This window comes from Mchenga conophoros, linkage group LG18 (genome assembly GCF_057382185.1).
Source record: "Mchenga conophoros isolate Kocher_MC1m ecotype Shallow Benthic linkage group LG18, M_conophoros_male_GT1.1, whole genome shotgun sequence".
Classification (NCBI taxonomy): Eukaryota; Metazoa; Chordata; class Actinopteri; order Cichliformes; family Cichlidae; genus Mchenga; species Mchenga conophoros.
This window is the reverse complement of record NC_140543.1, coordinates 23,778,965-23,790,352: the sequence shown is the minus strand read 5'-3', so window position 1 is coordinate 23,790,352 and position 11,388 is coordinate 23,778,965. Positions and strand designations below refer to the sequence as shown.

At 40.9% G+C, this 11,388-nt stretch overlaps 1 protein-coding gene across 1 annotated transcript; it reads left to right on the top strand.

Moving 5' to 3' along the window:
• The first annotated feature begins 265 nt into the window (after positions 1–265).
• nmnat3 (nicotinamide nucleotide adenylyltransferase 3) lies at positions 266–10,937 on the top strand. Its single transcript, XM_085253536.1, has 5 exons — positions 266–352; positions 3,344–3,489; positions 5,682–5,865; positions 7,808–7,869; positions 10,102–10,937. Exons 2-5 carry the CDS (start codon positions 3,378–3,380, stop codon positions 10,515–10,517), a joined length of 774 nt encoding a protein of 257 aa, XP_085109662.1. The 5' UTR covers positions 266–352; positions 3,344–3,377; the 3' UTR covers positions 10,518–10,937.
• Positions 10,938–11,388: the final 451 nt, after the last annotated feature.

The window sequence follows — 11,388 nt, the reverse complement described above, 5'->3', positions numbered from 1 at the left end:
GCTGTAAAGGTCAGCTTCTAATTGTAAGGTGTTCTGGGAAGATGCCGTCATTGCCCACAGATGCAGCAGCACTGAGCGCAAAAAAAGTAACACTGCTCTGCGGGCGGTACTTAATGTGCATCTAATAAATGAAAAGGCACCGTTATTACGTTTAATTACAAAGACTTGTTAACAACTTGCACGTACTTCAGTACCACGGAGAGCTCCGTCGCTGTAACCTTCATCCACCAGGGGTCGCACTTCAGCCAGGTTTTATCTGCGGAACCTTCAAACAAGCGCCTCTCCAAACACGGGAAGGGGGGAGTGGTATCAGTGTGACACACTCGCCAAATGTCAACAATGTGAAAAGAAGGTAATGAAACGAACTATCGCTACTGCCTTTAATCACTGTGTGGATTGTATCACGCCTGCTTGACTGTGCTCTGTTTTAACTGATTAATCGCGTTACGCCTGGTTTATTAGTCCGCTAAGCTGGCGACTGTTAGCTGCCTGCTCAATGTCAAGGTGGACTGTCACAGCTTCCTCAAATGTTGATGGCGTTTTGCCTTACTTCATTAACTTCATTATGTTACAATCTATGACATATACGTTATTCTGCCTTAAAAACATCATTAGAAACTTAGATTTAAAAAGGGGCGTATTTTGCCTTGCCAGTAGATGTGAGTTGTAGAGTATTCACAGAAAAACACACTTTAGGGTTGGAGTGAGCGTGTGAGATCCTGCTTGCATAGCTTTATTTAAGGTTGATATTGTAGAAATGCGTGCAAGTGTATTAACTGTGAAAATGAATTTGCCAGATGACCTAGAAGAGTCTGATTACTCTGTCAGAGTGAGGCAGGGTGTAGTAAGTGTCCACATCCAAACTAAAAGCTTTCTGCAAAGAGGAAGTTGTTTCAAAAGCTTCTTTTTCTTTCAACATGGTTGTTGTTCATACGCAAAATTACAATTACTGGTTAAATACATCAATTTATATGGTGCACGTTTAACTAAACGTATCTAAACAAGCTAAACAATCCCTGACATGTCTTAATATAAGCGCAGTAAGGAGAGAACATTTAGAAGAATTGAACATGATTTAGTGAAATAGAGAAATAATTTTGTTTCGCCATTAATTTGCAATTAGAATCAGGTAACCCAGCATGGCAGAAAATAATCCTAGCAGGACACGATTTAGGATAGGACACACCGGATGTGTAGATGCTGGTTGTGGTGAAGATGAGGATGAAGGCTTGGCTGAGTGTCTGAGTGACTTGGGTGAGGTGAGGATGGGTATGAGGTAGGTCACGTGGAAGTGATGTAAAGAATAGAAGAGCAGCCGAGCACCTAGGAAAGCAGGCAGATGAGTGATTACGGAGCTCATTGCACAGGCTGTACTGTAGTTATAAAATATAAAGTTTATATTATTTTACAGAAAAAAATGTTTGTTTTTTAAACCATCGACACACTATTTTAAAAACAGGCATTTGTATAGTAGATAGTGGAAAAATAAAACACAGGATGTGCCTCAACCTCCTGTGTTTGCATTTTGTATCCCCTACTGCCTCATTTGGCGTCCTCATTGGTGCCCTCCTGGGTACACACAGACCACAGAAGAGGAGAGTGAGAAGAGCAGATGAAGCTAAGACTTTTCTTGGAAGTGAGGGACTGGCTGATAAGTGACGTTGAGCATTTCTGGTTACCTGTGTTTAGCGAGTTTCCATGGAGAGGAATTTTTCTTCTATGTCCCTGCTTGGATACGCAGCGCCTGAGACCGTACTACCTCAGGAGGATTCATCCAGACTGCTGCTGTTTGGCCTTTTCTGGTTTGCACTGAACTGGAGATTGTTATTCATGGATTTATTTGGATTACTGTAATTCATTGTTCACTTGTACTCAAGTCACACTGTTGCTGAACAGCTGTACTGTACCCCATTAAATTCAGAGTATATTTTAAGATTCTGGTTCTGACTTTTAGAGCTCTTCCTGGACAAGCACCAGCTCGCATCAGTAAACATTTACACCCATTCATCCCCAGTGGGTCCCTGAGGTCATGTGATTAGGGCCTAGTTGTTGTGCATCATACAAGGCTGAAAACTAAATGAGATGGAGATTTTGCTATAGTGGCCCCCTAGACAATGGAAATCTTTCCCTCTGACCTGATCTATGGACTCAGTGATCGCCTTCAAGAAACTACTAAAAACTCATCTTTTTAGACTTGCTTTTTTATTTTTATGTATTTTTTTGATCTTTGATCTTTGTCGCAAAAGATGATACAGATAATACATTCTACTGACTTGCTTACTAAAAGTAAAAAATCCACACTCTACTTCACATCTTCAAGCCGTCCTGTGAACAGCTGCTGGAGGCTTTGGCCACCAGGCCTTATGTTTGAAATCTCTGGGCTCAGGAAATCTGTGATTCTAAATTAGGTGTAGATGTGAATGTGAGCGTATCCCTGAAACAAACTGGCAGCCTGTCGAGGCTCCAACCCAACGCTGAATTGGGTAAGCAAAAAAAACAAAAAAAGGATTTTAGTGTTATCACTGACGGTGCGTTTTTGTGTAGGCACAGATAGAGTGGTGCATACCTTTGTGGTATCAGGCAAGCCCAAAATCCAGAAGGATTGCTATTTGCTTCTATGCTGCCAACAACTGTGGCCAGAGGCATTTTGTTGTCTTTGTACATTCATCCTACTCATGTAAGCGCTTCAAACACTCAATCAAGGATAGAGTCATTACTCTTTTCATTGTCAAAGGTTGAGTTCAGTATGACCTCATAAAACCATTTTTTGACCTTTTACTTAAGAATTAATTTCCTAATTATGAGCAATTTCACACAGATGCCTATTAGAATGAAATCCCAAACTAATAACATTTTAGATCTAAATGTTGAGATAAACTACTCACTGAACTTTGGTCAAGAAAGTTAATTTAAAGTGAAATAAATGTTGGCTGGATTCCTGGCAGAGTGAGTGGTGAGTTGGCTGAGCAGTGGCTGGTGTTAATTTCCCTTTGGGCTCTTTACACACACAAACACGGACAGTAAAACAAAACTGCACTGTAGCTGTTTACTTCGTCCGGTGCTCAGCCTCAGAAAAACACCGCATCCTTTATTCTTTTCGGTGTTTCTGGAAGTGGATTTGGTGTCCCATTGACAAATTGTTAGAAGATCGGAACCTGAGTTTATTTTTTTCTTCTCTGGGGTTAGACTGTGCTCATCTGTGTGTGTGGTGTTAATCTCTTTTTATATTACATGCAGAGGTTTCCAGAAGAGGACTGTTTCTCATTGCTGTCTTCCTTGAATCTCGTCGTCTTCTGTCCCATCACGTGACTCTGGCTAATACTCTGTTTCACTTTCCTCTAAGGTTCTTTGACTGCGGTGTGAGAGGTTAAACCAAGATGGCCGCCCGCCGTGTCCCACTAGTCTTGTTAGCCTGCGGCTCGTTTAATCCAATCACCAACCAGCACATGAGGCTGTTCGAGCTGGCCAGAGACCACATGCACAGCACAGGTCAGATACAGACAACGCTACATCCCCGTATCATTTGTGTATCGCTGTATCGTTTGACTTTAAAGAAAACCAGCCTCTGTAAGATCTCCTCCATAAAGCCCACTGATTAATAGACTTTGTAGTTACAACTAATCAAGCAATGAGTAATAGTTATCCAGCCTCTCTGAAGGACTTTCAAAGTTTTTCTTTGGACACTGACTGCTTTTTCACTCACTCAGTCCAGTCCCTGTACCTGCCCAATTTCAGAGGAATGTTTTTTGATTGTTAAACCTCTTCACCCAAGAGCCACCCACTCACGTGCCTTTAGGTACGTTGTTAATAGCCTGTTGCAAAACAGATCATTTGTTTTCATTTTCTTAACTGATTCTACAAAGAATGCCAAATGTAACTGTTAGACAGACCTAAAATACTATGTTTGCAACAAGGTGGTTCCCAAAAGAGCAAGTAGCTGTAAAGTTGGCATATGGTGTGTATGGTGTCCTTAAGAAATATGAGGAAACTGGACAAGTGGAGCCCAGACCCACACATGTCAGGCCTAAAAACTACAGCAGATGAACAGTATCTGAAAATCGTGTCCTTAAGGAATAAGTATAGCAGGACCTGAGAGATGCACCTGACCCTTCAGTTGATCCATCTACTGTTCATGATAAAGCCCCATCAGAAATGGTCTCAGCAGAAGGGTGACTGTCAAAAAGTAAAAATTGATGGAATTATAAACATCTGGATAGCGTCTAATTGGCGACCGCTTTGTTTCTTTTTCCCAAAAATCACCGGCAAATCAGTAAAAGCATACCTGCATAGAGAAACACGTTGGAACACTATCAGTCATGGATTGGCCTCCCCAGAGCCCGGACCTCAACGTTACTGAAGCAGTGTGGGATCATCTTGACAGAAAACAGAGCAAAAGTCAGTCAGAATCCAAAGAATAGCTTATAGTTCTTCGGGAAACCAGGAGAACTATTCCTGAAGACTGCTTAAAGAAATTGCAAAGAAACCTGCCTAAGAGAGTTCAGGCTGTGTTGAAGAATAAAAGTGTTCATACGAAACATTGACTCTGAAGCTCATCAGACTTGTACCAACTGTTTGTGCCTAATATGCTGCATTTCCATGTATAATCTATGTATTTCAATAAATCCCTGAAACAATTTCCTAGCAAAATATAAAGGAATGAGGGGTGGCTCAAGACTTTTGCACAGTACTATATATATGTGATGTATTACAACCCAACTATGCCACTTTTCAGAGCTCTTTAAACTAGCTCATTGTTTATCACTTGTGGCCTTTAAATCTACTGTTTGATTGAGTGTCGCCCTGTCATTTGTCTTGTTCCTTGCCGCCGTGGCAACCAATCCCTGATAAAACTCCCTACGACCTTTCTAGCGCTAAAGAGCAGACATGCAAACTTTAAGACTAGCTGGAGAAGAGAGAGCTGAATACCTATGTCAAGTTGCCATAAACACAACTCCAAACGAATGCTAATGTGCTCTGTGTCTGCCGCAAGCAAAATTAGGCTCTTTTTTTTTCCAGCAGGCAATGGAGGTCTTTTGCCCCCTAGTGGCCAAAAAAAAAAAAATCAATTGCTGCATCTTTTAAGACCCCAGTATGAAGAATCCCATACAATCATACAAACAATGCTAATATATGGCCGTCTCCGTGATTTGGAGGCTCTTGTGTGGAAAACGCTTAGTCACCCTAAGCTTTATGTTCTGATCTGCTCTGCCACACAATCCCAGCTTCAGCAGACACAGCGTCCTTATATAAATTCAGGACATTTACATCGTAAAGATGCTCTGAACACAGTGCAGCATTTCAACATGCAGGAACATTAATGCTCTTACAGTTTTCCCTTCGACCCCCTTACCTATAAGGCATCAGCTGACTAGCTTGAGGTTGACATTCAGAAATCACAGTAGACGTTTTTCCTCCTGTGTCTGATTGTTTCCAACTTTGTCAGCTAAATAAACACACCTTTTTCTAAAATTGATGACATAGTATGATTTGAGACACCTTGTCACGATCACCCACCTTTCTCACTCCGTTATAAAGAGATTAATTGTCTTATTTGTCCTCAAATGTGAGATCTGATGAACCATTAATTGTATCAACGCCACTATCTCTGTTATACATGACAGCTGCATTTCTTTTTCGCTGTCGTGACCCAGTTAAACTCTGTTAATCTTCTCTCCCCTCAGGCCAGTACCAAGTGGTGGGTGGCATTGTGTCCCCAGTGAGTGACAGCTATGGAAAGCAAGGCCTAGTACTGGCTAAGCATCGTGTTGCTATGGCAGAGCTGGCGCTTCAGAGCTCCAACTGGGTCACAGTTGATGAATGGGAGAGCCAGCAGCCAGACTGGACGGAGACAGTGGTCACTATGAGGTATAAACCATCTTTACTGCTGGAGATTAGTTTTAAAATAAAATTTAAAAAAATCTTGCGATATTGTGCAAGAAAGTGAATGGTTGAAACAGTTTTTCTTTCTCTTTCCTGTCACCCTTTATGAACACACCTCACAGACAATTACATGCACAGTCAGTAAGTCCCTGGCAATTCGATGGTTAATCAGAAACATTGAACTGGTTGAAACATTGTGTTGTGTATTTCCAGTCAAATAATATATCTCCTGTCATAATAACTGCATTCTATAGCTAGAGAGTCTCATATCATGTCATATGTATGATTTTTTTTTTTTTAATGTGCAAGAAGATCAGATCATCCTAGTCTTACCAGCAGAGTTCGCAGGGATCCACTGTCCTTTGCTGCCCCTCTGTGAGCCCTTTATCATGCAAGCTTGTGCTGTTTATGTAAGAGTGCCACCAGGTTTCCTGCCTAATTTATGGTTTTAGTCTCTTGGGGGCTGCTAGACTAGACTGGATCCATATCAGGTCTGTTTTTTTTCATGGGGTGAAATTAGGACCACAGGCTGTTAAATTCATTGGCCAACTGGGAACGGTTTAGTGGCAAAAGGCTGCCTGAGCGATGAATATGTTTGAAGAGAGGTGCTGCACTGAGCGAAAGGATAGGAAAGAGGCCCCACTGAGTATTTGCTCACTCACTAACACACAAGTTAACTGGACAGAATTTTCATATTTATTTGACCCAAGAGAACCATCCATCCATCCATCCATCTGTTCTTTTCTGCTTATCCAATTTAGGATGGGGGAGGGGGGGTGGCGTTAGCCTACCGTAGGTGTGAGCAACTTCTTGACCAGGATTGAGGCTGGTCATCCAAACCAGTTTCATCTTATCTGATGGTGACAGTCCAGATCTTTTCCCAGACTTTGGCAAAGTGCTGTTCCACCTAAATAACTTGTACTTGGGTACAGTTGTTTGAACTGATGCTCTTGAATCTACATTTATGTAGAAATGACTCCTAGAGACCTTCTCAACTTGTGTAAATCTACAACTCTCTTTCATCAATCTTCACTGAATTCATTGGAATTTCCAATTGTTCTGAGTATTGGTTAATCAAATTAGTAAATTAATTAGTTAATCAATAAATCCCATTATGTTTGTAACTAGAAACCAGTTTTAGTCAATTGTGATGACCAACGAGAAGTTAATAGCCCTTGTCAAGTTAATAGACACTGCAAAGCCTTTATTAAATGTATGTATATATTTGAGCCTGTGTGTATAATTTTGACTTTTTGTAGACTAGAGAAAATTCAGAGTTGTGGACCCAGTTCTTGTGTTTTTTAAGTCATTAAAGAAGTATGGTGTACAATCGTTCCACCCTGGTAAAAGAACAGTTCAGAGGAATTATTAAAAGCTCCAAATTACCATGAAATTCATGCCCACAATGAGTGGATAGTAACTTCTGACCACACCTGACACTTATACGCACACGCCCAGTTGTGTCTCATTCTTGCTGTAAGCCATGTTTGCTGATCAAGCCATGAAGTGGACTGTTGTCATGAGTCTGTGAGCAGGCCACGTCACACATTATTCAACGCACACACACACGCACACACTTTTACATACAGAACAACTTTAAGAAGCTTTGAAAACAGTGAAGGTTTTCATCTCTTTTAAAGGCTTTTCTATAAGTCGTGGCTATTTTTCCTTTTTCTAATCACTTCAGTAAAGCTTTATTGACATGTTTAGACTGAACAGTGGATTACCTCAGCACATGCATGAACAGTAAGTTACTGCACAAAGCAGGAATGATGCACTGCACATGATCAAAACAACAGAAAAACTGAGGACAAAGAGGAAATGGTTGGATTCACAAACACAAATGAAAGAAAACTGCATGTATTACCACATAACTGTTTAAAAAACAAAGTATCAGTATCTTTTCTTTTTTTCCTTTGGTTGTCAGGTATCATTACAGGCGTATTCTGAAGGAGTATGAGCGGAGCGTGGGAATGCACAACAACTCGAGTAAGAGTCTCTTTTTGTTCAGCTTAGAAACTCTTGACTACAGAGTGTTATCAGGATTTTTAGAGGTATTTATATGATGTTTTTATTATCACAAAACATGCACATTTTAAAGACAGCCGCAGAAAATGAAATCTTGTCCCTTTATGGCTCCTCACTCTACAGTGAAAATAGCATGAGAAAAAGCTGTTTTTATGGGCCAGCATGGCTGCCCAAGTCAAGTATGTGGTACGACTCTTGTTTGTGCTGTTGTTGGTCAGTCAACCAGCTGCAGAGAAGAGCAGGTGCACAGTCGAGGTCTTGGAGGACTGCACAGGAGCGCATCTCAGATCTCTTCCCCCCTCTTTCCGACTGAAATCTTGTGTGTGGACTAACACATTTGTGGGACCATAAAACCAACATAACGTGTTCCCCGTAGGTTGAGCATGCAACCTCTTCAACCTCTGGTAGACTACTTTCAGTTCCAATACATTTGCATGGGTCACCTGGTGGGAGGCAGCCTGTTCTCCAGACAGTGAGGTCCCATTTGGACTAAGTGTTGTCACTCTCAGACAGACAGTCAAGCATTTGCATATAATTACCACGTAATTTAGTCTACATCAATGAGTACGACTTGTCTGCAACACTCTTCGCAATAGGGGACTCGATTTGATGGTTGTATTGTGGTTATTTTCCTATGTCATTTTGCAGTTAGATTGCCATCGGGCAGCAACTGGGGAGGGGTTCAGATCGATTAAGTCCTTGCATGTGAGAAAGCTACTATTGCTCCTTCATTCAAGACTTTTCTAAATGAATTTGTGTTTAATTGGATTTTTTGTGTATGCGGATTGGTGATTTTTGGCGATTTATCACAGTTAACTGCCAAATTGTCAAAATAGATTGCATCTAATTGTGAACTTGGGCCCATCCAGTTACAAACGGATAGCAGTCTTATTGCTGTTTTATTGCCGTCTTGACGAACCAAAGTTGCTTTGAAAGATGGCAGTAGACTGTGAGTAGTTGCAGACCTGGTCCTCGTCTTCAGGGCAACCAAGATCACAAGTTCATTGCACCTAACTGCAATAAATCTGGCCATGCTGCATTCTCCCACTACTGTTTTCACTAGTGTTGCTGTAGTATTAATGATTCGTAGACTCTTCCACCGTCAGCTCAAAGTGAAACTTGTAGTATTTTTGAAGAGTGAAACATTCATGTCAGCCCTCTGCGTCAGCTGGGCTTTGTGTTCTTCTGTTAAACAGGAAGATGTTGAATTTTTTATTGTCAGTCTGTTAGTATGCTGACTTTGCTTAGAAATGGAGATAGATAGATAGATAGATCGATCTTATAAATGAAAGCTAGCCAATTAGAATTCTTAGCCCATTTTCATAGATTAACTTTGATTTATAACGGTGCATTTACAGGGATGCCTTCTGGGGTTTACTGCTTTTGCACACCGCTTTATATAAAGATGACACATTTTGTGAGAAACAAAAAATAAAAATGAACACAGAAACTCGTGATATCTAATAGAAAAAAAGCCTGCTGCTTCAGTCTCCTTTTTACTGCAGTTTATCGGGGTTATGTAAACCTTCTAAGTTTTTAATGTGAAAGCTGAATTCCTAGAATAATTAGTCTTGTTATAATTTTCTTAAGCCTCGAGCGATATGAATATCTAAGTTGTGTAATTTGTGGAACAAGTCCGTTTTAGTCATGTTGTGCATTTTATTTGCCCTGTCCAGGCGCAAAATGTTCACTTTCTTTTTCTTTGATATTCACATCACTGGTGCCTTCAATTTTTACATTTTGCTTCCTATTAGTGTGTGGACTCTTCGAGGAGGCAGTTCAGTAAAGTACTTTTTTTTTTTTTCTTTTTTTAAGCTTGGTTGTGGACTAGGCAGTTGGCAGGAACCCACTGAACTCTGTCCCTGTATTCAAAAAGAGGAGCACATGAGGATTGTGTCACTCTTTGCTGTTGTGATTGCTCAGAAAGAGGACTGGCATATCCAGCTGCAGGACAACATATTACCAATAGTGCTGGAAGATGATTAAAATTGTGTAGATGGATATAAAAACAATGAATTTGGAGGGGTTGAAATAGACCCTTGCATATTTTAAGCCATCTCTGGAGGGAAAATAAACTAAGTTTGTTATATTTGTCACACCGTGTTTTATCGTTGTTTTTGTTTTATCATTAAAAACTGGTTAGAAAGTGTGTAAATAGTCATCTTCTCTGTTTTATTCTGCCACCCCACTCAGATCTGTCTCCCCAGCTGAAGCTTCTGTGTGGTGCAGATTTCCTAGACACCTTCAAGATCCCCGGCTTGTGGCGGGACGACCACGTCGAGGAGCTGGTCGGGCATTTTGGCCTCGTCTGCGTCAGTCGAGGGGAGCTGCAGCCCGAGCGGGCCGTGCACGAGTCGGACCTGCTGTCCTACCGCAGGCACAACATTTTCCACGTGAGGGAGTGGGTGAAGAACGAGACGAGCGCCACGGAGGTCCGCCGGGCACTGAGACGGGGTCTGAGTGTGAAGTACTTGCTTCCAGACTCTGTGATAGAATATATTCACCGGCACAACCTTTACACAGAAGACAGCGAGATGAGAAATAAGAGCGCGGTGCTGAGGCCGCTCGTTAAGCAGGCACAAGAGCCGGTAAAGAGTCTAGACGACTGATGGAGCCCTCGAAGGGTGAATTCACTCACAGATGAGTGCTTGTCTTCAGGGAATGGAAGCTCTGTTGGCCTAAGTGTGTTTTCCAGGCATCACTTTAACTTTTTTTCTTTTTTTTAGTAAGAAGCATCCAAACACAGACATGGTGTTTTCAGAAGTGATGCAAATACTGAGCCACATCTTCATTTTTTCCTAGAGATTTTTCACCATTCAGTGTTTTTACTCATTGGACTTGATGGCAGTTCTATTCATTCAAATAAATATTTTTTGTATTCCCTCATGACTATTTTATTTTTCTATGCTTTCGTCAGCCCAAGTCCCACAAACACACACGCGACAAAAAAAGGCTGTAAAATGACTGCTGGGGTTTTTATTTATTTAAAACATTTAAAAAGACTTTTATATTGAAGTCTTATTTCCCATCTATGTGCCAGATGTTTATATAGTTCACAAACATTTGTTGACATAGAGACAGATACACTCACTTTAACAAAGAAAGTCAAGACAATTCAATTATATGGAAAAAAAATTTTTTTTTAAACGCAAGTTCAGACACAAAAGAAAAGAAATCATGAATAAAGTATGATGTGCATCACATATCACAAGAATACACTTTGATTCACGGCTGTTCAGCTGCTCATTAATGTAAATATCTTATTACACGACAGCTACATGATGCATTTAGGCATGTAGAATAAGACGTGTAAGAACATCTTCATTGATCCCAGAGGGAAATTCGCATGTCTGCGTTGGCTCGTCTGCTATTTGTATGAGAATTGAAAAGCCTGTTGGCTGTGGGTGCGAATGACTTTATCTATTTTACATTGAAGGGAGAGGAATCTTTTTTTCCACAGAGATGTTGTAAAGTGGCCGA